The sequence below is a fragment of the Grammomys surdaster genome, unplaced genomic scaffold (genome assembly GCF_004785775.1).
Source record: "Grammomys surdaster isolate TR1022 unplaced genomic scaffold, NIH_TR_1.0 99, whole genome shotgun sequence".
In the NCBI taxonomy this organism is placed as follows: domain Eukaryota; kingdom Metazoa; phylum Chordata; class Mammalia; order Rodentia; family Muridae; genus Grammomys; species Grammomys surdaster.
This window is the reverse complement of record NW_021604578.1, coordinates 6,284,340-6,311,837: the sequence shown is the minus strand read 5'-3', so window position 1 is coordinate 6,311,837 and position 27,498 is coordinate 6,284,340. Positions and strand designations below refer to the sequence as shown.

Here is a 27,498-nt window from a genome sequence, read left to right as displayed (position 1 = left end):
ACAGACATACAGACACACACAGACAGACACACAGACACACACAGACAGAAATAACTTTAATAATAATGATAGAGTAGAGAGCTCTAATTTGAACTGTGGTTTTTATTCTTGGAGATCAAGCCCAGGGTCTTGCACACTTTTATTTCCTTGTAGTATTAGTTCTGAGGATAACCAGACAGCCTGACAAATGATCAGGAGTTAGCCTAGTGGCAAATTGGTGGGGGGAAAAAAACAAACAAACTCCAAAGAAGAGAGATAATAAGTTAAAAGTCTTTTGGTAAAAGTGAGTTTATTCGACAGATATTCTGTAATGTACTATACCTGTGTTATTTGACATGAATATTGAGTACTTAAGATGTGACTAGTATATTTGACAATTTGAAACTGTAGTTGGTTTCTAACCACAAGGCTGGTAGCTACTGGGCCAAGCACACTTCAAACATCTAAAGAATTGCCTGAGGACCAGTGTAATCGCAGCATGAGGGAGGAGCAGCATATGATAGGTAGTGGTGGACCACAGAAGCCTTTTAGGGCCCTTGCCAAGAATGAGAACTTAAATATCAGGGAGCCATTGAAGAAGGTATTGATGGCTGTGTTAAGCAAGAAATGGTATCTGACATTTTTTTCCAGTAACTACTTGGAGGGCATCCTACCAAATATTGTCATTCAGTAAATATGACCATGCATAAGGTCCTCAAGGTCAGCCAGGCGTGGGAAGAAGACAAGGAGGATCAGGAGTTCAAAATCATCCTTGGCTACAAAGCAAGTGTCGGGTCTTCCTGGGTCATGTGACACCCTGTCTCAGAACTAACAACAACAAAAGCTTCAGGATGTTCGGTGGTTCAATCCATGAAGAGGATTGCCTCTCCTAGAGAAGAGCGAACCTTTGTCTGGTCCTCCTTCCCCTATTCTCTTCAGATATGCTGTTCCTAAAAGGGAGAGCACACTGCGCTCCACAGAGAATTTATATTGCTGTTACTACTTTTAAAAAACAAGTCTTTGCCTTCCATTTAAGGTAAAAAGAAAGAACCTCATGATGTAAGAAATTTTGACTACACTGCTCGAAGCTGGACTGGAAAATCTCCCAAACAATTTCTTATCGATTGGGTCAGGAAGAATCTTCCCAAGAGTCCAAATCCTTCCTTTGAGAAAGTTCCAGTAGGTAGATACTGGAAATGTAGGTATGTTTTTCTGGTTAACTGAATGAACTTTGAGAAAGCTGTAAAGTGAAAATCCTTTAGTTTCTTGTAAATTGTGTAAACATTTAGGAATGTCAGGCTTGCTGGTTCATACTTGTAATCCAGCACATTAGGAAAGGAGGTTGAAGCAGAAGTTCTAGGTTAGCCTGGGCTACAGAGTGAGTTCAAAGCTAGCCTGGCCTGTAGAGAGAGACCTTATCTTAGAAGCAAAACATGGATCAAGTAGGCATTTAAGAAACTCTTAATTCCTCATTTCCAGTTCCCACTGTTATAAATCATTTTCTAATGCAGGGCCTCCCATGGAATACTTAATAATTGTAAGTTTAAGTTTGATGTTAATGAATTGCTGACTTTTTTGATATGACCTTATCAATTCTTTTTAAAAAGGATTTTTTATTGTTATTTTCATGCTTCTTTCTAGGGTAAGGGTCGTCAAGTCTGAAGATGATGTACTGGTTGTATGCCCTACAATCTTAACAGAGGACGGCATGCAAGCTCAGCACCTGGGAGCAACACTAGCCCTTTACCGTCTCGTGAAAGGGCAGGTGAGCCTCTTTAGGCCTTGATGCTTCCAAAGATGCCCATGCAAGTGGAGCATCCCTGATGTAAAACTCTGCAGGCTGAAAGGCTCTAAAACCCAAGTCCTTCAGCACAGACATGATGCCACGGAGAAAAGTCTGCATGGAGAAATTTGCTTTTGCGAATGAAATTATTGAAAGCATTGCATAAGATTACTTTCAGGCTTTCTGTGGAAGGCATATATAAAGCAAACAGAGTTTGTGTATAGATAGAATCTGCCCCAGTGTACTCCTCCGTGTATGTGCCAGTGGCCCTAAGTTGAAAATCCAAAACTCATAGTTCGGAGGATTTTGGATAACAGATGCTCATCCTACAACAAGATTGTCCCATAAAACTCAGTCTTCCAACCTAAAAATATAGGCAGGTGGTTCCAGTTTTCAATTTTGGGTTATATCAACTATGTGCTTAGAGTTTAAAGAGTGAAGTCCTACTGAAGGAAGACGCTCTCTGAGAGAGCACCATGCTCTTTGTACATTTTAGAGTGCTAGCATTTCCTTTTTATAATGAGCATGTTTCTCCATTTTCATAGGAAGTGTTGTGTAAAGAGGCACCTTGACCATGGCAACTTTTATTTAAAAAACAAAAATAAAGGCATTCAGTTGGGGGCTCACTGCAATTTCAGAGGGTCAGGTCATGATCATAACTGCAAGAAGCAGACAGAGTAGGTATTGGAGCAGTAGCTGAGACCTTTATGTCTTGCCCTACAGTCAGCAGATGGGGGTGGGGGGGTAAGAGGTGGGGAGATGGGGCTGGACCTGGTGTGGACTTTTGAAAACTCAAAGCCTACTCCTATTAGCACACTTCCTCCAACAAGGCCACACCTCCTAACCTTTCCAAATAGTTCCACTAACTGGGGACCAAGCCTTCAACCGTGATCCTGTGGGGCTATTGTCATTCAAACCACCACAGGATGTTATACCCTAAGTAAGTAGGAGTCCAAACACTTGAACTTTTCTGCCAAAGTTCATAGTGTCTTATTCCTCTGATTTTACCAAGTGAAGTATTACAAGCTCTGTGTGCTTGGTAAAAGCAACTGTCGCTGCCACAGAGGGACTTGTTCTTTGATAGCAGGGATGTCGAGTAACGGAAGGGTCTGTTTGGTGTCGTCCGTTTAGAATACTCTGACTTATATGGACTGTCCCACTGCCGGATCTCGCAGGGAGCTTTGTGTGTCCAAATGCTCTATGGTTCGTTTACATCGTATGTACTAGGCCTGCAGGAACACTTAACATTCATTCCATAGTTTACTGAGCTCTAAAAGAAAGCACTTCACAGGCACTCTGTTAGCTATTTTTAAATGCAGAGACAGAAACTAGAGACATTATCTTACTCCTACCCAGTCACATAGCCATTAAGTCAAGAAACCAACTATGGTGCGCCATTTATGAATTGACAGCCTATGCGTATGCCTCTCTTATTAGTGACTTTAAAGTTACAAGTTAAAGCTACATTTTAAGATAGAGTCAAGGGTTAGAGAGATGGCTCAGTGGTTAAGAGCACTGACTGCTCTTCCAGAGGTCCTGAGTTCAATTCCCAGCACTCACATGGTGGCTGGTGGCTCATAACCATCTGTTGGAGGGATCTGATGCCCTCTTCTGTTTTGTCTGAAGACAGCAATGGTGTACTCATATACATTAAATAAATAAATAAATAAATAAATAAATAAATAAATCTTCTATAAAAAAAAATGCAGTCAACTCCCCTATGTTCTCACGTACTGAGTGCTGAGTCTGCGCAGTCTAACGTAGCTGCTGCTTTCCCTTTCAGTCTGTCCATCAGTTACTCCCTCCCACATACCGGGATGTTTGGTTGGAGTGGAGCGATGAAGAAAAGAAAAAGGAGGAACTCAATAAAATGGAAACCAATAAACCACGGGATCTTTTTATTGCCAAGCTTTTGAGTAAGCTGAAGCAGCAGCAGCAACTGCAGCAACAGCAGCAGCAGCCTGACAATAAGAAGGAGAGCGCTGAGGATCCTGAGGAATCTTGGGAAAACTTAGTCTCGGATGAGGATCTTTCTGCACTGTCCTTGGAGCCAACAAATGCCGAAGACCTGGAGCCTGTTAGGAACCTCTTCAGGAGGCTGCAGAGCACACCCAAGTATCAGAGACTCCTGAAGGAAAGACAGCAGTTGCCTGTGTTCAAACACCGGGACTCCATTGTGGAAACTCTGAAGAGGCACCGGGTTGTGGTCGTGGCAGGTGAGACAGGAAGTGGCAAGAGCACCCAGGTGCCACACTTCCTGTTGGAAGATCTGCTTCTAAATGAGTGCAGAACACAGAAGTGTAACATCGTCTGCACCCAGCCCCGAAGGATCTCCGCAGTGAGCTTAGCCAGCAGGGTGTGTGAGGAGCTGGGCTGTGACAGTGGACCCGGAGGAAGGGTAAGGCCTGTTCTCTGCCCTCGCCTCCGTGAGCAGTGACCCGACTCTGCTTTGCTCTCAGGACCTGTACCGTGTCCTTGTTCTGATAACTGAATATTCAAATATGTCACCACTTGCCATTCAAAGAACACCGACAATTCAGATTTGACTTTGATAAATATCATACGGCTTCCTGTTTCTCTGAGTCTTTTCTGTGGAATGTATCCTTACGGGGTTCCATTCTTCTCGGTGAACAGAAAAAGAGAGTGCAAGGTAGATAAGAATATTAGGTTGTTCAAAAAGGAAGAATGAATGATGGCTGTAGAGATGGCTGAGAAGGTAGAGACAGCTTGTGCACAGGCTGAATCCAGATCCTATAGGATGGCCGAAGAGAACCAACAGTCATCCTCCTGTCTCCGCATGTGCACCATAATCTGCACAAGCCTACACTTGGTCACACTAAATAAGATATGAAATTTAAATTTATCAAAACAAACTTTATAGCTTCACACAATTGAAAAGTATAAAAATATACTTTTTGACCTTTTGAGGTAAGATTTCATATTGTAGCCCAAGCCAGATTGGAACCCACTGTGTAACCCAGCCTGGCCTTAAACTCACAGCAGTACTCCTGCCTCAGCTTCCTGAGTGGTAGAACTACAGGTGTGAGCCACCACATCCAGCTTGAAAGTGCAAGCCCTGATAATAAAGTGCATAAGCAGACGTGCCTGGACTCCTGCAGGGAGCACCACCACAGACGTGCCTGGACTCCTGCAGGGAGCACCACCATTGGCTCCTGTGGTGCACCTTTGTGGCTGGCTCATTCACTCATGGTCCTTCTGTTCTGCCCACAGAATTCTTTGTGTGGCTATCAGATCCGGATGGAATCTCGAGCTAGTGAATCCACCAGGCTACTGTATTGTACAACCGGAGTTTTGCTAAGGAAACTTCAGGAAGATGGTCTTCTGGCTGATGTGTCTCATGTCATTGTCGATGAGGTAAGGAGGTTTTATCATTGTGTCCAGATACATTCTAAACATGTTTGTACTAACCTGATGTGGCTGGTGACACGAGCCAATACTATGCTTGTACATATCGCTCGCTCACCATCCATCTAATGATTTAGTTGCGTCTAGCAAATGCCTTGTGTTAGTGGATGTGCTGGTTAAGTGCTCTATCCTCTTGTATGCCTGATGCTGTTCAAAGGATCACACAGACACAAGCGCGTGTTCACCTAATCCTTTCAGCATCGCAGTGCGGTGTATGTTTTATTTTACAGTTGAAGAGATTGAGGTACATGGAGGTTCAGCTGTCTAGCTAGAGACTCAGACCCTGCTGCTCTGATGCTGCCTTCCTCTCCACCAGTGTCTGCTCCTCAGCCACCACAGTGAGATGTTTCAGGACACACAGATGTTCTCTAGATCTTTCACAGAACACAAGGAATCGTCAGCATGCGCTTTTTTTTCTCTAAATATTCTTTGGTGCAAATCAAATTTCAGTACACACTTGAGTTATACCCCAAGTTTTAGTTATGACTGTTTGAGATGTTTACCAGACTACTGTAGTTAACTAATCTGCTAATATTTTTTCTTCAAGAAGAGATAGATACCAATTCTCTTTTCAGAAAGTATTAAATCTGTCTATCAAGGCAGGAGAACTGAAACCTGTAAATTTCAGTGCTTGGTTGGCTGAAACAGGAGGATTTCCTCAAGTTCTAGGCTAGCATGGAATAGCGGGAGACTGCCTCAGTGTGCAAAGACAGAAGCTTGACGTAAGCGCAGGGGTAACACTTACTTACACTGTGGGTTGTCTGAGATGGTCCTTTGTTTCTTTCAAGACAGGATTTCTCTGTGTAGCCCTGGCTGGCCTCAAACTCAGAGATCGCCTGCCTCTGTCTTTCAAGTGGTGCTGGCATTAAAGGCATGTGCCACCACTACCTGGCTGAGATAGGGTCTTGCTGTGTAGCCCAGGCTGGCCCCTCATATCAGTCTTCCTGTCTCAGCCTACCAAGTACTAAGGTTACAGGCATGTGATGCCACATTGGCTCATTCATTGATTTGTAATGAAAAGATTATATATAGATTACTTTATAGATTACTTTCCTCTTTTGGGTTAGGAAATATTAGAAAAATGAAAATTATAATCTCACAGTCCAGGAAAAGACAAACAGTTTGGTGGTTAATTCATACTTTTGGTGTACATTTCATGTCTGTTAGTTGGTGGTTCTCTCGTGTCACTCATCTCACATGATCTTCAAATGGCTTTACAATACTATAGAATCAGATGTCTCCTACCTATTTACCTGTTTTCTTGTTAGACAAATTTAGGTAAAGACAATTTTAAGTCTAATTAATACTCTGCTAATAAATAAGTGAGAAGGATGACTTTTCTTTGAAGAGTGGTTTTTTTCCTTGTGGGGTAGGTAGCATATTGCATGATAGATAAGATGTTAGAAAGAAGCAGGGTGACCATGGGCTCCCATGGAAGAGTTAGCCATAGGATGCAGAAGATAGAGGCACTGCTCTCCATGGGATACAGATGAGCCGATATGAGCCAAAGTGCAAATGTATCCCTCAATGAAACATTTTACTTGTATCAGAGAGTTCTCTTGGAACCTAAATAGTTAGCAAAAAAATTCTTTGAAGACAGAACAGAGTGAATGCTAATTTCAAACTCCAGACCAGCTTGCAGAAGCTGTGTTTTTGGTTTTTGATGGTTTGATATCGACTACTCAAAGACAGGATTAACTGTATCAAGCTTCAGTCTGATACCATCAGCTGAGCAAACAGTGAACAAGTCCAGGGAGGGGCTGGAGCGGAGGCTCAGCAGGTAAGAGCCCTCACTGCTCTTGCAGAGGACCTGGGTTCGATTCCCAGCACCCTCTGCACTCACATGCACATACTCCAACACCAGACACAGAATTAAAAACAAAATCTGGACCTGGAGAGATGCCTTGGAGGTTTAGAGCACTTGCTGCTCTTCCAGAGGACCCAAGTTCAGTTCTTAGCTCCCACACAGATCACATCTGTAACTCCTGTTCCAAGGGAGCTGATACCCTCTTCTGTCCTCCTCAGGCACCAGGCACACATTTGGTACACACACATATATTTTCAGACAAAATCCTCATACACATAAAATAAAAATAAATCTTTAAAAAGTAAAAATATTTTTAAAAAAATATTAGTCAGTGGAATTCATCAGCACTTAAGGAGTAGAGAGAGCTGGGACAGTTTGTTATCTTACTCAGGACTCTTTCGGGGCAGAGCCTCTTCTGGCTGTGTTAGTGGGAACTGAGCTTCCCTGGGGTTTATAGTTGGTGTGGGATCTAAGTTCCTTCACTGCTGGCTATGCTCATGCTCTGTTCTGACCACAGAAAGAGGGGTACTTAATGCCATGCATTTTTATTAGCTCTAGTGTATGCTATCTCTTTTACAGTTCTGACTGAAATTCATTTTCATCTCTCTGATGCCATTTTCTAAATCTCTGGGAGCCACAGGATCTCCTTCGTGACCTTGAGACATAGGTGCCTTCTAGATGCTTTGAGTCTTGGGAACTTCAGGCTCACTGTGCTTCCCTGCTGATCCGTGTAACTTACCCCACTCCTGTCCTGACTCCAGTGAGGGAGCACCACCATCACTCTCCAGCCACCAAAGTAAAAGCAGCCAACCAAAAGCCCATGCCCCCTTAACTCAGCCTCATAGTTACATTGTTTTCCTTCAAATCCACCCACTTTTCTCTGTATTCGTTGGTCTTGCTCCTTGTAAGGGTCACCAGTATCTGGAGTTACTACAACAGCGTCTCATGAATTAACTTCCTGCTTTCATTCTCTGCATTGTACCCAGAGTCCAGAGTTGCTTTTTTTCCTGTGATACAGAGTCTACACAGCTCAGAGTGGCCTTGAGCTCACCTCAGTTCCCAAGATGTGTGCCTTCATGAACAACCCTCTCCAGTTTCCTTGCTGTGGCTCCTGGTCTTTTGAGTTACATAGATAAGACTTAGACCACGATTCTGCTTTAAGATGATTTAGATTCTTTTGACTGAAGCCTCAGCTCCTTAATGATTAGGTTTACACGGTTTGCATGGCTATCACTAGTTACCTCTTTAGCTTTATCTCTTGTATCTCCAATCCCAGGGCCCAAGTCATCATTTTGATATTAGGTCCTGAACTATATTATGAACCCTCTTAACACTCTGGGTTTTTTAAATCTTGTGTGAGGAGAGGGGTGGATGCATGTGGGTATTTTGGATTCGTACATGTCTGTGCACCATGTACATGCCTGTTGCCTTCAGAGGCCAGAAGAGGGCATCAGATCCCCTGAAACTGGACTTACATGTTGGTGCTGGAATGCAGGAGCAGACAGTACTGTTAACCACTGAGCTGTTCCTCCCTGCCTTGTTTGTTTATTTTGGGTACCAGGAATTAAACCCATGGCTTTTTGCACTCATCGTGTCTTGATGCAGGGGTCTGTCCCTTGACCTAACTACTTTTCCTTCTCTTTCTCATCCTGTTTCTCTCTGTCTGTGCCACCACTCAGACTCATACACCAGCCTTCAGCAAGTTCTCTTACAGTATATACAGTACCTTCTGTCTTAATTGCTTTTTAATTCTCAGCCTATGCCACAAGCCAGGTCCTTACTGTTCATTAGGCTGTGTCCTCTGGACTTTGCACTGTGCCATTTGATTGTCACATAACTCCATGACACTTTCCTCATTTGTATGGAGGAATAAATAGACCCAGAGATATTTACGTAACTTGCCCAAAGTCATACTCTAAGCAGTCAAACACACAGATAAATCCAGGGAGTAACTGATCCCTAGGCTTGAATTAAGCAGAATTGTCTGCCTTCCTAGCAGACTGTGAAAGTTACTTATTATCTTGATGTACTTCTTCTTTGTTACAAATTAGGACAAAAATATGTAAGAGTACAGAAGGTTAGAGCACAGGACGCATGTATACATGTGGCAGATACTTGTCACATTCTGTCACTATACTTATCAATAGATTAAAGGTTAGAGTCCTCCTTACAGCATCTGTGTTTTGTAGTAAGTATAGAGTCCCTCTTTAGATGCATGTGTCAGAAGGGCAGGAAAATCCTTTTCCTGGACAATGGTGAAGACCTGGTCAGCCTCCTACTGCTCAACTCACTTTTTCTACTTAGTAGATAGACCGACCATCTGTCTTCTGTGGTGGCATTGGCTTCAGTCCTAAGAGAATAAATATAGTTTTAGTTCTAAGATAAGCCTTATTTGAACATCCGGCTTCATCACCCCACATGTCCTGACTGGATTCAAATATTAACTGTGAGTAGATCCAAGCATCAGATTATGTATTCTCAGACCCAACATGTGATTGATTTCGTGTTGGCTTTCCATTAGGTCCATGAAAGAAGTGTCCAGTCAGATTTCCTGCTTGTTATCCTGAAGGAAATTTTGCAGAAACGTTCTGATCTACACTTGATTCTGATGAGTGCCACCGTGGACAGCGACAAGTTCTCCACGTACTTCACACATTGTCCTATTCTCAGAATTTCAGGAAGAAGTTACCCTGTTGAGGTAAATTTACTTAATCTCTAGTGTGCTTTTGTGTGTGTGTGTGTGTGTGTGTGTGTGTGTTTGTAGGCAGAAGCCATTCATATCAGTTTTCCTGAACATTGGAACTTTACACCCAGAACTAGTTCCTAGACTCTACCGGTTGGGCAAGATGAGAGAAGGGCTCCACCAACAGATGGCTGGTGCTTCCCTGAGAGTGGGAAGGATGGAGAAGTGTGATCCAGGTGCTGATGACAGACCTCAGGAAGTGAGACTTACTTCCACATCAAGTCATGTTTAGATTAAAGGTGACACCCGCAGTAAGGTGCTCTGTTTTCAACCAGTCTCCTCTTGTAACCATTTTCTTTGGAAACCATACTGAAGTACAGTTTCTGTAATCCTTAGCAACAGACCCTTTCACGTGAGTTACAGTCTTTAATCCCAGTTATACTGACAGAAATCTTTTCCTCATCCTAACTTAGTTTAGTGACATTCACAAGACAGTGCTCTCTGTTCTGGTTAATGGCGTTTGCTGGAGTGACTGAGCCCACTATTGGCCTTATCTGCAGGTTTTTCATCTTGAAGACATAGTAGAAGAAACAGGCTTCGTCCTGGAGAAAGACTCAGAGTATTGTCAGAAGTTTCTGGAGGAGGAGGAAGAAATTACCATAAATGTTACAAGTAAAGCTGGGGGAATCAAAAAGTATCAGGTAAACAGAAAATACCCTGAAAGAGGCAGTAACCATCCAGCATACAGCCTGCCACGGGAGTTTAAAGTTGTGTGTCTTGCACTGTGAATCCGGTAACAGTTGTGAGCATAAGCAAATTTTAAAGACTGTTTTAAATCTGGTTTCAAAGACTTTAGTCCTTAATGTGTGGTATTTTAATTGTCTTTTATACTATTTGAGCCCATTAGATAAATGTAGAATCAAGACCACATAAACACTAAACAACAGTCAGTAAACTTCATAGCAGCGATTCACGACTGGGAAATGTATTTCCAGTGATTGTCCTCGGCTGTGACTCAGGAGATAGTGCAGTCCTAAAGCAGGATCTTTGCTTTTGGGTGTAGAAGCCTGTGTCTCAGCAGAGCCGACGTGAGATGCGTGGTAAAGCTGGTCAAGGTGAACAGCTTTTCTAGGGCGTTAGCAGCAGTTTTGCAAATGTGCCCATGACTCTCCCTTAGCAATGCTATCAGATCCAGTCTCTCCACTACATCTGTGCTACTTAATTTGTATTGTGTGTGGGAATACAAACTGCCGGAAACACAAATTGGTCTATCTTTAAATTAAACAGATAAACCAAAATAATAATAATAATTATCATCATCATCTACAAGGTTTTCTCTAAAACCTCAAAGATAAAAATTAAAAACTGAAAAGAGTTAGAAGGGTATTTCAGACGAGTTGATGAGAACTTGGTAGCCAACGTAGAGTGTAGAAAGAGTGAAGAGGTGTAAACTACCTTCATTAAAGCTGTCACAGACTCTTTAGTCTGAATGTTCTTTAACTGCTACAGAAAAACGCACATACAAGTGTAGTATGTTTTTCTATGATTATTTCTATATGAGCATGGAAGGATAAATATAGGCTTTCGTTTTTGATGAGTGAAAGCATGGGAGAATGGTGAGGTTTCACACGCTTCCTTCAGTTTCTAGAGTAAGTGGGGTGTAGTGACAGACTGCAGCCCCAGTTACTCAGACCTGGGCTGTGAGGATCCCTGTTGTCTTTTATAAAAATAGTTTTTGGGTTTTGTGGTTTCAGTTGTTGTTTGCAGCTGTGGGAATCGAACCCTTGGACCTCTCACACATGCTAATTGCAAATGCTCTCCCACTGAGCTACAGCTACAAAAATACATTTTTTTTTTCAGCTTTCTCTGGTTGGGTTTTCTTTTAGGAATACATCCCAGTTCAGAGTGGTGCAAGTGCTGAATTAAATCCATTCTACCAAAAGTACAGCAGCCGTACTCAGCATGCTATTCTCTGCATGAACCCTCATAAAATCAACCTGGACCTCATTTTGGAACTTCTTGTATACTTAGGTATCTTTCTATTTGTTTTAATAAAATACTTCTACCAGCCAGAGGCATGTATTATTTTATATGCTGTTCCTATCTTATTTTGAATATTTTATCTTTTAAATTTTCAGACAAAAGTCCTCAGTTCAGGAATATTGAAGGAGCAGTATTGATCTTCTTGCCTGGCCTGGCTCACATTCAACAGTTGTATGACCTCCTATCAAATGACAGAAGATTTTATTCTGAGCGGTAACTACAAATCTTCATTAAATTGTTTGTAATTTTAAAACTGGAGATCTGATACATTAAAACTCTGGATCAGAATTTTCAGGCTTTTCAACTTCAGTTAAAATTATCCGTGGTAGGGCTGGTTAGATGGCTCCGTAGGCAGGAGCACTGACTGCTCTTCAAAGGACCCAGGTTCAGTTGGCAGCACCCACCTGACAGCTAACCCCTGTCGGTAACTCCAGTTCCAGGGATCTGACACCCTTTTCTGCCCTCCACAGAAACTACATACACACTGTGCACAGAGATATGTACAGGCAAAACACCCAAACACATTTGTTTTAAATCTCTACAATTGTTCATGGAAATTTTTGGTTTGTTCATTTTTATTTAGTGAAAATTTGTAGGTACAGTATCTGCATTTGTTGTTTGTTTGTAACTCCTGACTCACCGAGTCTTCCAAAAGCTACCCAAGTTTTGTAACTTAGGAACCATATCTATTTAAATAGCCAATTATCTGTTCTATAATAGTTTATTACTCTTGTCTGTTCTCATATTTCAATAATAAACTTACCTAATCAAACAATCCAAAACTCAGAATCTGGAACACTGACAGTCCCAGGCATTTCAGAAGACAGATGCTCAGCCTCTCATTTGCTCATGTTGACTTTTCCCTCCTCTGGCAAGTGGGACCTTATTAGATGATTCTGTGAAATTCTGTTTGTTTAAATTTTTTTCATAATCATATATTAAAGGTTGTTTTCTATATGCAAATAACGTTTGTTATTCCTTGCAGTGTCTTCTAAAGAGAAACTCTTGTTAAGAACTATGATTTTAACTTTCAGATACCAAGTTATAGCTCTGCATTCCGTCCTCTCAACCCAGGATCAAGCGGCTGCTTTCATGCTTCCCCCTCCAGGAGTCAGGAAGGTAAACACGGGACACGAATGTGTGTGGTCACAGTTCATGAGATGTGTTGGTGCTGGATACATGACCCACTGCAGGTGCTTTGCAGCTCAGTAGAAGCAAAGTGAACCTAGTGTTACATGTCAGGCCCTCGGATGGCCAGTGGTTAAGATTATGTGAGCACAGTTTGGTCCTCAGCACCCACACTGGCAGCTTACAGCTACCCGTAACTCCAGTTTCAGGAGATCCTTCGAAGCCTGTAGCCTTCTTGGGCATCTTCAATTCACATCACATGTGCACAGGCATTCACATATATATAAAAAAAAGTCTTTTAAAGATAGTTTTTAATTCAGACATTTTAATATTTATATTATGTGCTAATAATAAACAAGACATTTGAGGAGACTGGTAGTTGGGAAATGTGGTTTGTATATTGCTTTTTAAAAGGAAGAGGCAGACAGATCTCTGTGAGTTCAAGGCCAGCATGAACTAACTCCAGAACTAACTCCAGAACAGCCAGGCTACACAGAGGAACCTTGTCTCAAGAGGTCAAAAAGAATGTAAAGGGGGCGGGGGGAGAGACTACTTTTTCCTAAGAAAGCATCATGAGCTAGGCATGGCAGCTCATTCCTTCAGTCCCAACACTTTGAGGAAGAGGCAGGTGGATCTCTGAGTTCAAAGCTAGACTGTTCTGCTGGGCAGTGGTGGTGCATGCCTTTGATCCCAGCACTTGGGAGGCACAGGCAGGTGGATTTCTGAGTTCGAGGCCAGGCTGGTCTACAGAGTGTGTTCCAGGACAGCCAGAGCTATACAGAGAAACCCTGTCTCGAAACCCCCCCCCCCAAAAAAAAGGCTAGCCTGTTCTATGTAGTGAGTTCTAGGACAGCCAGAACGATGTAGAGAGACTGTCTCAAAAATAGACAGAGAGACAGAAGGCAAGCATGCATCATAAAGGAGATTGAATGTCAAGAGCTTTTTAAGTCCTGAGAGAATTCTCATTCTCTAGGCTGTTGGTTCCTCAAACCTTAATCATCCATTCCATGTGTTACTTTGCTAATAATTGAATCAGAACAGTGCTCATTCTGGGCAAGTGTTCTACCATTGAGCTGTATCCGCAGCCCTGGCTTTTCATTCCTGATGGCAACTCACAGACTTAATTTATGGAAATAGTTGGTGCCCTCTGACCATGGCTCTGAATGAAGAGATTCTTGACAAAGAATTTCTCAGGTTTTGATCTTCTCCCAGAAGAAGTTGTTAAAACCAACATAGTTACTACACGGTGGGACACTTTGGGAAGTGGGGGATGTTAGAACAAGCCTGGCCTATGCCCAAGGCCTGGGTCCTCATCTCTAAACGGACCACCATTCAACTTCACTTTGTAGTAGCAGTAGTAGTAATCTGGTGGTTTCTGACTGTGCCTCCAAGAATTCCAGGGATCCTGAGCTGTGCTCTCATCTCTAACATCTGCTTCCCTGTAAGAAAGGTTTTATTTGAAGAGTGCAGCTTAACAAAAGAATCTTAGCACTGCCAACAGTAGAGTGGCCACATAGCTTCCAGGACGCTCATTAACCTGGGAGCACAGTGGTACAGAAACAGCCGTTAGAGTGGGACAGTGCTTCGGGGACTTGACCCAGGCTTCATCATGTTTGTACACCTCCTGTTTACAGCTGAGGTATTGAGTCCAGAGGTGAAGGGACTTGCTGAAGCTGGAAATAACAGGACAATCATCACCCCATTCTTCTCAGTAATTCCTTTTTTTCCTAATTGATTGTATAGGGTCATATTGAGCTGTCTGAATTCTCTGACCCAGTTCCCAGATCTACTGTCAATTTTAAGTTGACTGACTAAAACTTCAGGAGTGAAGTTTTTGTTGTCGTAGAAATCTATAAATGTATCTTTCATTTTCCTGTTGTAATTGTTGCCTGGAAGCCTCCGTCTGCTAACCTAGGCCTAGTCCTGGAAGCTCCTAGCCTCCATAGAGTCCAATCTAGGCCTAGAATATTTTCAGCCTCTGAGACTTGTTGCTGAATAGGCTCACCCTTTCTTCTTTCTGAACTCTGGCTGGCTGGCTAACTCAGCTGTTCTGGCTCAAACTCCTCTCCCAGCTAACTGATTGAATCTGGCTTCTCTCAGCTTCTTACTGAGTTGCTTTGCTTGACCTCAAACTAACTCTAGCCATGTGTTCTAATCGTCTGGCTCCTTGTTCTCTGGTTTATTCTGTCTTTACAGCTGTGCCCAGCTAGTTCTCTCCTGGTAAACTGCCTCCTTCTTCCTCTCTGAGCTGCTCTACTCTCTCTTTCTCTCAACTCTACCGTACCACTCTTCACGAACTCGACGGTATTTCCTGGACCGCACTCTCTTCCTCCTGTACGGTCTGTCTCTCCCTTAAATAGCTTCCCTCTCCTCTCTCTCTCGTGAGAGTCGGGCATATCCTGTCCTGTCAACTCTTTCTATGATTCGTCACTTTTTCTGTCACAAAACTAGATATCGTTTTCAAATATGGGTGCTTCCTTCCACAAACTAACTTTACCTTCATTGTTTGGGATTAAAAGTGTGTACTAAACACGTGTCTGTATTCCAGCCAGAGGGATTAAAGGTGTGTGCTAGGGGCTGAGCCACACCCTAACCAGAAACAGGTTCAAATGCCTGTAATAGAAATCTGTACCATGAGCTGGGGAGATAGTTCACTAGTTAACACACCATACTCCTGTTCCAGACTCAAGGTTACTTCCCAGTGGCCACAACAGATGGCAGAACCTGTGACTCCAGCTCCAGAGGGAGGCAGAATTGGTCTGCTTAGGCACTGGCAATAGGGTGATCATCCTCAAACACAAAGACAGACAGACAGACAGACAGACAGACATACATACATACATACACATAATTAAAAATGAAATTAAATATTTTTAAAATCTAACAACTTCATTAAACTAAGCTGATAAGACTATAAAGCAAATCAAAATTATGCAACAAAACAGTCTAAATTTTGGGACTAAAATTGAAAGTGGCTTCCTTTTTTTTCCCCCCATTCATTTTACATCCTGATCACAGTCCCCTCTTCCTCCTCCCAGTTCCACTCTCTCACATACCTCTCCCCCTCCCTCCCTCGCCTCTCCTCAGAGAAGGGGAAACCTGTAAGGGCACTAACCTGCCTTAGCACATCTGGTCACAGCAGGACTAAGCACATCCTCTCCCACTGAAGCTAGACAAGGCAGCCCAGCTAGGGGAAAGGGATCCAAAGACAGGCAACAGCGTCAGAGATAGCCCCTGCTACGGTTGTTAGGGGATGCACATGAAGACCAAGCCACACATGTGCTACAAATGTGCAGGGGCCTAGGTCCAGCCTCTGCATGCTCTCTCGTTGGTGGTTCAGTCTCTGTGAGGTTAGTTGACTCTATAGGTCTTCTTGTGGTATCCTTGACCCCTCCAGCTCCCTCATCCCTAACCCTGACTCTTCTACAAGAGTCCCCAAGCTCCAGCTATTGTTTGACTGTGGGTCTCTGCATCTGTTTCTATCAGCTACTGGATAACGCCTCTCAGATGGCAGTTATGCTCGGTTCCTGTCCACAGGCATAGTAGAGCATCATTAATACTGTCTATCCCTGCACATCTTGTAGACAGGACAAATTTCAAGTCACATGTTCTGTGGGTGGGCTGGTGTCCCCTCCTCCTACTGGAAGCCCCGCCCAGCCGCAGGAGGTGGGAAGAAGCTTTCTTTGGGTCCTTCACGCTACTGTTGTCTTAACATTCACTTTTAAAAACTCATCAATTCTGTCTAAAGAGAATTTCAGAATACAGTGTCAAGAGCTGTCAGAATACTTTTCATTCTTGCTTATTTGCAGATTGTCTTAGCAACAAACATTGCAGAGACTGGGATCACAATTCCTGATGTTGTGTTCGTCATTGACACTGGAAGAACAAAAGAAAATAAGTAAGTTTGACTTTCTCACAGTGAAAATTGGTAACATTGAGTTTTGTTGGAGAAATTCCAGAATCCTGTTTAAGGAAATCCACATCCTAAAGGTCACAATTCTGCCCAAAGCAAAAAGCCTTAGCAAAAGCATAGATGAATTTAAAATATCTGAGAATAAATTTCAAAATTTCACACCTTGGATTTTAACCAACAATGTCAATGTACCACCACTTAAAAGTGCTGTCTGAGCAGAATTTCACAATATCAGTTTTTATATACTTTTTCGCTTATTAAATAAATTAACACAAGCATTATTTATGGGGTTATGATAGAATGGACTTTGAAGAACTGGACTTAAATCTTTGATCTGGGAAAAAAACAAAAACAAAAAAACACTCTTAATCATCAGGTCCTTGTGTACTAATAAAGAAAATGAAATTTCATAATTGCAAATGCCTTATATAGTAACCAGAACATAGCAGATGCCTTAACCAAGCCTTCTACAAAATGGCTTTACTCTCTGTCTTAGGGTGTGTAATGTAAACAGTGGATGGCACCTTTAGCTAATTGTAGTCTATCAGAAAACCACAGCAATGTAATAGAAAATCAGCTCTAAAGCAAGCGATTGTATCTTTAGAGGAAACATTTTCTGGCTGTAGATGTATCTTGTGAGCAGTGTTTTGAACTTCTGAATCTACACACCTTATTGTGTGATTAGTAGGTATTAACTAAAATGAAAAGGTGCTTTGGTCAGATTAATTTGAGAAAAGATGAGTTAAGCAATCATTTTCTTCTGTAGCAAATGATTTTCATTTGGCAGTATGAATAGGCACTTTACACAAACATTTAATCAGAAAATATGACTTAAGAAATGTTTGCCAGCCACAAGTAGTAGTATACAACTATAGTCCCTGCTCTCAGGAGGAAAAGGCAGATGGATTTCTGTGAGTTCAAGGCTAGCCTCATTTACTAGTGAGTTCCAGGACAGCCAGGACTATTAGAGAGACCCTGTCTTGAGCTCCCTGACCCCACCCCAAAAGAGATGTTTGCACACAGCAGTAATAAGTTCAATGTGTCCAATTTTTCTGGTTTTGCTGGAAATCACGTATTGTCTCCTGAAACCTATTTTTAGGTACCACGAAAGCAGCCAAATGAGTTCTTTGGTGGAGACCTTTGTCAGTAAAGCGAGTGCCCTGCAGCGCCAGGGGAGAGCCGGGAGGGTCCGGGATGGCTTCTGCTTTCGGCTGTACACTAGAGAAAGGTAGGCACAGCACTGACATGTACAACACACACAGCAGCACAGTGCCATTATTGATGATATATTACTTCTTTCAGATTTGAAGGTTTTCTGGACTATTCTGTACCTGAAATCCTGCGTGTGCCTCTGGAGGAACTATGTCTTCACATTATGGTAATCCCAAAGGACCACACGTGAGGGTGGTTTTGTTGTTTTATTTTTTTTTCCCCTCACTCTTTATGAGGAAATATCTGACAACCTGAGTGTTTTTAACCTCTGTTTTTAAGCACTGTATGTTTACTGTCTGTACTGTGCGTTGATCTTGATGTAGCACCTAGGTAGTAGAGGTAGGCATTAGAAACAGCCTTACACCCTAAGCAGTGGTGTCGTTGGCAATACTCCCTCCGAGGGACTGGGGGCATTGTCTCCACATTTTTGACTGTCTTACCTGAGCAGGGGCTCTATGCTGGTGTGTAGTGTGTAGAATGAGAGATGTAGCTGAACATCCCCACGTCCAGCACAGCTCCCCAAAACAAAGATTCCCCCAGCCCAAGTGTCAGCCTGCTGACAGAGAACCTCACCTAAACCAACGGCTTCCTAGCCTGGAAGCTACTCTTGATCCTTAAGTTTTTAGCAATAAAACTCAGTACTGAAGAAACTAAAACATAGACTCCACCATGACGCTCACCTCACCTCGTAGGGTAGCCTCACGCATTTGCCTCTTGGCTCAAGAGTCTGCTAAATTCTGACTTTAGCCCCAGCATAGCTGCCAGGCAGCATTGATTGCTTCCGATCTCCTTCACACTGCAGAAATGTGACCTGGGCTCTCCTGAAGACTTTCTCTCCAAAGCCTTAGATCCTCCTCAGCTCCAAGTCATCAGCAACGCCATGAACTTACTCCGGAAAATTGGAGCCTGCGAACCAAATGAGCCCAGACTGACTCCTCTGGGCCAGCACCTTGCTGCTCTGCCCGTCAATGTCAAAATTGGCAAGATGCTCATTTTTGGAGCCATATTTGGCTGTTTGGAACCAGTGGTGAGTAAGATGCTCACTACTTAAAGGGCCATTTGATTGGGAAATTATTCAGGGATGGAAACAAGTTTAAACTTTAATTTCTTAACAAAATACAATGGCTGTGCTATCATTAAAACGTAGGTCACCTGAATGTGTACCTGAATGGTGAGAATTTTCAAATATATTTAACTTTTTATAATTATATACTCAAAAATCTATTTTTCTGTTTATTTACATATAGAAAAACACTGTTATATGAGTTTGGTTTGCCTAGGTTGTTGCCATCAACCTGAAAGATGTATTTAATTGACTGTAATGTTTGTAGGAAGTTGTTGACACAATATGCTTTAATAAAATGAAAACTTCCTTTTTCCAGATTCTCATTTTGAGCCAATAATTCTCAGAGTCTGTTTTCTCAGTTTACTTCAGAAATAAGTTCTGTTTGTGTATCTGACTCTCTGGGCATGTAGTCTTAATGCGTCCTTTGCAGCATTATCAAGTGGCGACTTGAGCACAAGTGAAGGCAAGGCCATTTAACACAGAAAATGGGATCCTTCCTTTTGTCTCCTCTAGTATTAGAAATAAATGTGGGGCCGGGTGTGGCTCAGCAGAGGGTTTGCCTGAGGTTCATGGAGCAGTTGGTCCAGTCCCCAGTACAACAGTAACAAAGCCTGGGTTGGGGGGGTTCTGGGAGGGAGTCAGGGATGATTTCCAGAACTTGCTAAGTTCAAAAAGTACCATGTATATTGTAGTTTGTCTGAGACCTTGCAATAAGTAGATGATTGTTTTCAATGCATTTTTAAATTAATGTGGGGATTGATCCCAGGGCCTGAAGCATGCTGGGGGAGTCTGGAGCCTTCTGCTGAGCCATCACACCAGCCGGAACTTTGCTGCCGCTGTGGTGTTGTTGTTTAACTTATAACGAACACTAATTTATCTCTCACATTATTGCGGCTGAGAACTCCAACGTCCAGGCACTGCACAGTCAGTGTTTGCTGAAGGTCGTTGTCCTCCTCCTCCACTATGACGGCTTTTAGCTGTGCCTTTAGAAATGTGAAAGAGCCCCAACTTACGTTTGAAAGGCATTATAGCCGATGAGAATTAGCAGTCTAGAAGTCTAAAGTAGTAAGCTATCATTTTGATTGCCTATAACTAAATAGCAGACTTTAATCATTTGGATGTGTTTTCAGTTTTTTTCTGATTATGGTCCCATATTTCCTTAAATCTCAGAGATGTTCTAAAAATAAATAGGTTTTTTGAGTTCCATGAAAGGAACTGAGCTAAAAGTTATGAAGTTGTAAGTTAGCAATGTTAAGTTCATTGAAAATACGAAACAAGTAACCTGGTTTTAATTGTTTTATTGTTTATTTTGTAAACAACTTCGGGTATATACTTCTTTAACGGTAAATGGTATTTATGGGCAGGCAACGCTGGCAGCCGTGATGACGGAGAAGTCTCCTTTCATCACACCAATTGGTCGAAAGGATGAAGCAGACCTTGCAAAGTCATCTTTGGCTGTGGCTGATTCGGACCACCTCACGATCTACAATGCATATCTAGGGTAAAGAAATGACCTGATTGTATCAATAAGCCAATAAGCCAGTGACTGGAGATGGTTGACTTTTTTAAATAATGTATCTTTGTCATTCAAACTGTGCTTTAACACTTAAATTCGTTCTTAGTGTTTTTAATTTGTCAGGATATTATATTATCAGAGACTCATTTAAGAACAAGATACTTGTTATTATATATGAACAGGTCTCAAAGCTGAAGCAATTCAACAATTTGTTATACTTAAAAATACTGCAATTGGAAAATATGTAAATGTAGCAGCTACAGTAGACAAGGCCCCTTCTTCATAACAGAATATCATTTATTAAGCCTTCCTTGCATTACTCCCTCTGAAGAGGAGCCCGGAAAGGAGCCGTGGTGACCTTTATCCTCTGACCTGTTCATCTAGGTGGAAGAAAGCCCGGCGAGAAGGAGGCTTCCGCTCTGAGATCTCATATTGCCAGAGGAACTTTCTTAACAGAACATCGCTGTTGACACTAGAGGTGATTCTTAATATCGCTCTTAGCAACCGTAATGAATTCGGGGAGTGATTTTCATGAGGAGACAGCATGGTTTCATAGAAATAACACTAGCTTGGAAAGAGGATAGTTAACTTTTTCTTTCTTTCCTTTTTACAATAAATCACTCAAAGGGCATTACCTAAGGTTCTTTCCAGCCCTGGTACTCAGTTACTGTGCTGCATAATTACCGGGAATTTCAGGATTAGCAGAAAGTAAATGGAAAACTGTCAGGAGTTCTAGTTCACCCATTCACTCCCTGCATCATTAATTACCAACATGTTATCGGTATCGTATGTTCCCCTTACTTTACTGTCTGCCCTATAGACTACTTTCTATACTTTTTAAATAAATGCAGAGGTTACATAACTATGTATCTCTTAAGTATAGGACATTTTTGACACCATATCACACTTTAAAACAAATAAACCATAATATCATCAAATTACAGTTTTAAATATCCCTAGTCATCTAATAATTTTGTTTTTCATAGCTAGTTTAAATCATGATCCGCACAAGATTTACTCATTACTTTTATTGGTCCCTTAAGTTTCTTAATCTATAGTTAATCAACTTTTTTCTTATTTGTGATTTTTTTGTTTTTAAGAAATCAATTAAATTGTTGTAGGATTTCTTGAATTCTGGAAGTAACCACTTCTGAGCCATCTGAGGACATCCTATCTCTAGGCCAACTAACTGGGATGTTAGTACTTTCTCCTTTGTCTCCTTTTAATTGTCCCCAACCTCCAGATCCCCTCCCAGGAGCTTCTTTCCCCCAGCCTGTCTTCACACCCGAGCTTGGGATCTCAGCCAGCTCTGTGCTCACAGCAGCTGTTCGGTCTCTCGTCCCCTGGAGTGGTCTAAGCTGCAGACCAGACCTAAAGGATATCCAATGGAAACGCCACCTGTGGCTCTCTATTATATCCTCAGCCCTTCCTGGGGCTTCTGCCAAGATGCAAAGTGTTTTAAGCTGCAGCTTCATTAAGTGATGAAGTTAGTGGGCTTTTGTCAGAAGGTGCTTGTCATCGACCATCAAGATTCCCTGTAATGTTTCCTAATGTATCCCCACTGACTAAAGAATGACTAAAAACAAATCAAAAATGTAAAGGAGGGTAGGGGTGAAGTCAGTGTGGAGCGAGCATGAAAATATGTTCAGACCCGTGTTCGCTCCCCTCATAGATGTCATAGTCTATGACATCACTGTCCTAGGGTGCTGAACAAAGCTGACTTCTCATCTTCACCTCCCAGAATCTTCCCCACTCGAGCTTTTTCCTCTAGTCATCTAAATGATACTCTGCATCCTATCTATCTTTATAGGAGACAGCACTATACATTCCAAAGTCGTTTGCTAATCTCTCTACTTTAATTATGTCTCATTTTAACGTAAAATCTAGGATGTGAAGCAGGAGTTAATGAAGTTGGTGAAAGCAGCAGGGTTCTCGTCTTCTGCCAGCTGGGAAGGCAGGGAAGGCCCGCAGCCACTGGCGTTTCAGGACATTGCCCTTCTTAAAGCTGTGCTGGCCGCTGGACTATACGACAGTGTGGGCAAGATTATGTGCACCAAGTCAGTGGACGTGACAGAAAAGCTGGCCTGCATGGTGGAGACAGCCCAAGGCAAAGCACAAGTGCACCCGTCCTCAGTCAACCGGGATCTGCAGACCTACGGGTGGCTCTTGTACCAGGAGAAGGTAAAACGCACATTCTCAAATCCCTGCTTACAGCTCTAGGCCTCCTTCCTAACACGTCCTGGTGTCTTGATAGTATTCTCTTTTTCTCAAGTACATCTGTCACCTTTGCTGACATTTGAAATCTGACACACTTTTTGAAACAGAACACAAAATAAACAAACAAAAAATCCACTTCTCTCCCATTAAATAAAAGAAAGATAGTAAGGTTTCTCTCTGGCTGTCGTCCTTCCACTTGGAATTTAATTACAGTAAGCAGACTTTGGTTAATAATCTATCTGTTCCAAAAGTATTTCACTAACGTGGTTGTCTCAGAAAGCAAAGGAAGGTGTGTGTTCCATTTCTTAATAAGGGAAATGTTGGGTACAGTAATGTGGTATATTTATCTATTAAATTTGTTAAGAAAATACATACATAAAAAATAGGTAAATGAATTTTTTATATTTTTAGACTATGAAGCTATTTTCCCCTACTTTGTCTTTTATAGGTGAGGTATGCCAGAGTCTATTTGAGAGAAACGACCCTCATAACCCCTTTCCCAGTTTTGCTTTTTGGAGGTGGCATAGAAGTCCAGCACCGAGAGCGGCTTCTGTCTGTGGATGGCTGGATCTATTTTCAGGTATCCAACCCAGATGATTTTATGAAAACATTCAAATTCCTGTATCATTGAGGTAGACTTTAAAGTTTTTACTGAAGTCTGCATAATGTTTTTATGTGTGGTTTACCATCAAAAACTTCATATTAGCCAGGCTGTGGTGGCGCACGCCTTTAATCCCAGCACTTGGGAGGCAGAGGCAGGCAGATTTCTGAGTTCGAGGCCGGCCTGGTCTACAGAGTGAGTTCCGGGACAGCCAGGGCTACACAGAGAAACCCTGTCTCGAAAACAAAACAGAACAAAACAAAACAAAAAAGAAAAAAGAAAACTTCATATTAAGTATATGGTTTTTATAATTTGAAGATCCTGTTACTATCACAGACCATATTTATTAATAATCATTATAATTGCTGTGTACCAGGAATATTGACAGCAGTTTTCTCTGGATTATCCCAGATAGCTTCATTGTGACACAGTGTATGTTCGGGGACGAGTCAGTCCTCCCAGAGGTCTGGGGTCGGTTGGTAGTTGTTTCCCAGATGCAGGCCTAGTCACTACATTTTTTCAGCCCTTCCATACAAAAACCAGACAGATTCATAGTTTTTAAGACGTGAACACTTTTCCCTGGACAAGGCAAGGCAGTCTATGCTTTTTTTGCATAAGTAAGCTTTTTATTTTCCTCTGTAGCTCTGTCAACATTGACCAGTGTAAAGCACTTCTCACACATAGCTGTTAATTATAGCTGTGTGTCCAGAACCAGAGACGTGAATTACGTATATTAAAAAATGTATTTGGTTCATGCAAATAAGTTGGAGTGGTAGAGATGGTCTAATAATTAGGTCATAGGGATATTGTCAAAACTACAAATTTACCAAAAATCACTGAAATTGGGCACTTAGAATTGAGCACAATGCATCTTTGTGATTTATAAATTATCCCTCACTGTTAAAAACTGTTTCCTCCCAGCATGTGTGGTAGCTCACACTTTTAATCCCAGCACCCAGAGAGGCAGAGGCAGAAGTATCTCTGCATTCAAGGCCAGCCTGGTCTACATGGTGAACTCCTGGCCAGCCAGGGCTACATAGTAAGGCCCTGTTTCAAACGACTATCCACTCCCCCAGCCCACCCCCAAAATTTCCCCATAACTTTTTAGTCTTGACTTAAAGTCATATACAAAGAGACACAAAGAATTATTGGAATAAGTTGCTTTATTGTGACAAGGCAAGAGATACCAGACTTCCCGGAAGCAAGAAGTCTGCGTAGCTCAGCTCCCATGGTGAACTGGTCATTTGCTCACACTTTCCCTGTTGCATTTTATGCTAGCTATCCTGGTGTCCTAAGTGGATTAAACTGTGAAGTACAGGTGCTCAGATCGCTTTATGTAAACACATGCAAATGCCCTGATCAACTCTGTCCCATGTATCATCTCTCAACAGGCCCCGGTAAAGATAGCTGTCATTTTTAAGCAGCTAAGAATTCTCATTGATTCTGTTTTAAGAAAAAAACTTGAAAATCCAAAGATGTCCCTTGAAAGTAAGTGTTTTATTGTGTTTCAGGTAAAAGAAGGTATATATTTGTACATTAGTATACACTTGGAAGATAACATGCTTGTGTATAGATGGGTGGTAGATAATAAGTATATCCAGTATTAGTGTGTTGTATTTTTGTTTTATGTGCATTGGTGTTTTATCTGCATGTGTGTCTGTGTGAGGGTGTTGGATTCCTGGAGTTGTAAGCTACCATGTGGGTGCTAGGAATTGAACCTTGCGCTTTTGGAAGAGCAGCCAGTGCTCTTAACCACTGAGCCAACTCTTCAGCCCATATCAGTGTGTTAAAAAAAAAAAAAACTTTTAAAAATAAAATTTGAGAGAGTTAAGTTTAGAAATTGTGATTTTAATATTGGAATACTTGGTGGCACAATGAAACCACACTTTTGATGTAATTATTAATAAAATCTTATTTTTGATAAAATCTACTTAACACTAAATTCTATTCAACTGTACACAACTAGTGACTATTTGCAGCTTATTCTTGTAAAGTCTTTACCCTCAGTCTTAACTTTACTTGTAAACTGTCCACTTCACAGAAAAAAAAAAAATAAATCAGCGTAAGTTTTGCTACTCATTGGCTTATCATGGCTGTTTTCCTGGCCATATGTTTACTACAGATGCACAACTAGTAGCTGGTATAGAAAGTGCTTTAACCTTCTGCAGAAGCCGGAAATAAGCACATGGCTTGTCAGTAGCACGGCCCAGCACTGCCCTCGTGAGCGCATCGCCAGTCCACAAGTGTGGAAATAACACAGGGCTCAACACCTGTTCTAGACACGCTAATTTCTCCAAAGAGACTTGTGATGGTTTTGTCTGTTGATATTTCTCCTCTCTTACTGTCGGCCTTTTAAAATGCATAACTTCTGACAAGGTGCCTGTGAGAGTCACAGGAAGTCACCGTTCCAGAGCTGTTTAAACAGGAGTAGCTGTTAATAAGCCCACCCTAACAAGTAATGTCGCAGCAGCTCTGTGGATTCAGCTGGTGTTTGATCCTCCTGTTGTATAGTTTACCCTGTCACTTCCCATTGACACCTCTCTGAGAGCATTTCCCTCTTAGAATGTTTGTTTCCTTGGTCCAAGCCTGGAATAAAGTCATTGCTACCTTTGCCCATTTGGTAAAAATCCTGTCATGCTGCAAAACAGGAAAGAGTAAATAGAGCCTTCAGTGTAGTTCAGCTCAGTGAAAACAAATGAGGAACTTCTTGAAGGAATTTCTAAAGAACTAGTTATAGAAATAACAGGTTAGGCTTCATAGTGCACATCTAGCACTTGGGAAGCTGAGGCAAGGGCATCATGAGTTCCAGCCCAGTATAGACTACATAACAAAATCTTATGTAAAAAAGAAAAAAAAACACTTATATCTCATTATTTTGGGCCTTTGCCTATTAATACTCAAATATGAACTTCTTTTTCAAAATGTTAACTTTTTGAAGTAGGCGTAAGATAACCTTAATCATTAACATAATTCTTATAGGGCGACAAATTTGACTTTTCTGGACATCTCTGATATCAGAGTGTACATTACTAGTGTGGGTTTGCATTCTAATTTTAGAAAGGCTTGTGATGAAATGCATCTCTTGTTTGTACATATATACACTAGAAAATTAGCCAGTGTTACAATGTTTCAGGTGTTTTAATGTATTTATTTTTCATTCCCTCAGATGACAAGATTTTACAGATCATTACAGAATTGATAAAAACAGAGAACAATTGATACTGGAATCCATGGTTACCTGCTTCTAAAGTTAAGATAAAGTCCTGAAATTATGTGAAGGTTGGCTCTTCCATTAAGTATTTCATTACCTAAAATGTTGGTACTAGCCATTAACCTGAATGGCGGGGAACTTGGGGGGGGGGGGGGGGAGCACATTCTTTCAACATGGGCTTTTCTAGCTCCTTTGTAATGATGATAATGCTCAGTGTATTTGCCATGACATTTACAATAAATTCTTTGGTATCAATCATATTTTGTCCATCTTTGTGTCACTAGGCCAAGACCAGTGTCTGCTGTCTGAACCTTACTGCTTTGGTTTCCTATGTAATTGTCTCATCCAATAACAGGCCTTCATAGTTGGAGAGTAAATTTAGAGTTTTGTCCCATTTCTTAGTTAGGGTTTCCATTGCTATGAGAAAACACCATAACCGAAAGCAACTTGAGGAGGAAAGGGTTTATTTCAGCTTACACTCCATCACAGAGGGAAGTCAGGGTGGGCACCTGGAGGCAGGAGCTGATGCAGAAGCCATGGAAGGGTGCTGTTTACTGGCTTGTTCCTCATGGCTTACTTATCCTGCTTTCTTATAGCACCCAGGACTACTTGCCCAGGAGTGGCACACCCACAACGTGCTGTCCCCTCCACATTGATCACTGATTAAGAAAAAGCTTCTCGGGCTTCTCTGCAGGCCAATCGCATGGAAGCATTCTCTCAATTGTGGTGCCCTTCACTCCGATAACTCTGGCTTGTGTCAAGTTGACATCTCATTACCTGATAAGAAGGTAATCTCCAACACCAGTTATCATTCAATATCATGAAAACGTCGGGCCATGAACATTTGGGAGGCAGAGGCCAGCAGATCTCTGTGAGTTCAAGGATAGCCTGGTCCACATACTGAGTTCCCGGA

General features: G+C 41.8%; 1 protein-coding gene across 1 annotated transcript in view; it reads left to right on the top strand.

Annotated features, from left to right (window-relative positions):
- Positions 1-26,843, top strand: part of Dhx29 (DExH-box helicase 29) — a 45,394-nt gene extending 18,551 nt beyond the window's left edge. The window contains exons 9-27 of the mRNA XM_028784335.1: positions 1,016-1,181; positions 1,621-1,744; positions 3,546-4,160; positions 4,994-5,137; positions 9,517-9,693; positions 10,239-10,379; positions 11,565-11,709; positions 11,817-11,934; positions 12,756-12,840; positions 16,659-16,747; positions 17,862-17,990; positions 18,065-18,140; positions 18,777-19,001; positions 20,405-20,541; positions 20,941-21,034; positions 22,444-22,737; positions 23,222-23,353; positions 24,766-24,862; positions 26,541-26,843. Coding sequence (XP_028640168.1) covers positions 1,016-1,181; positions 1,621-1,744; positions 3,546-4,160; positions 4,994-5,137; positions 9,517-9,693; positions 10,239-10,379; positions 11,565-11,709; positions 11,817-11,934; positions 12,756-12,840; positions 16,659-16,747; positions 17,862-17,990; positions 18,065-18,140; positions 18,777-19,001; positions 20,405-20,541; positions 20,941-21,034; positions 22,444-22,737; positions 23,222-23,353; positions 24,766-24,862; positions 26,541-26,593 — 3,041 coding nt within the window. The 3' untranslated portion in view covers positions 26,594-26,843. The remainder of the gene's footprint in view (positions 1-1,015; positions 1,182-1,620; positions 1,745-3,545; positions 4,161-4,993; positions 5,138-9,516; positions 9,694-10,238; positions 10,380-11,564; positions 11,710-11,816; positions 11,935-12,755; positions 12,841-16,658; positions 16,748-17,861; positions 17,991-18,064; positions 18,141-18,776; positions 19,002-20,404; positions 20,542-20,940; positions 21,035-22,443; positions 22,738-23,221; positions 23,354-24,765; positions 24,863-26,540) is intronic.
- The last annotated feature ends 655 nt before the right edge of the window (positions 26,844-27,498 follow it).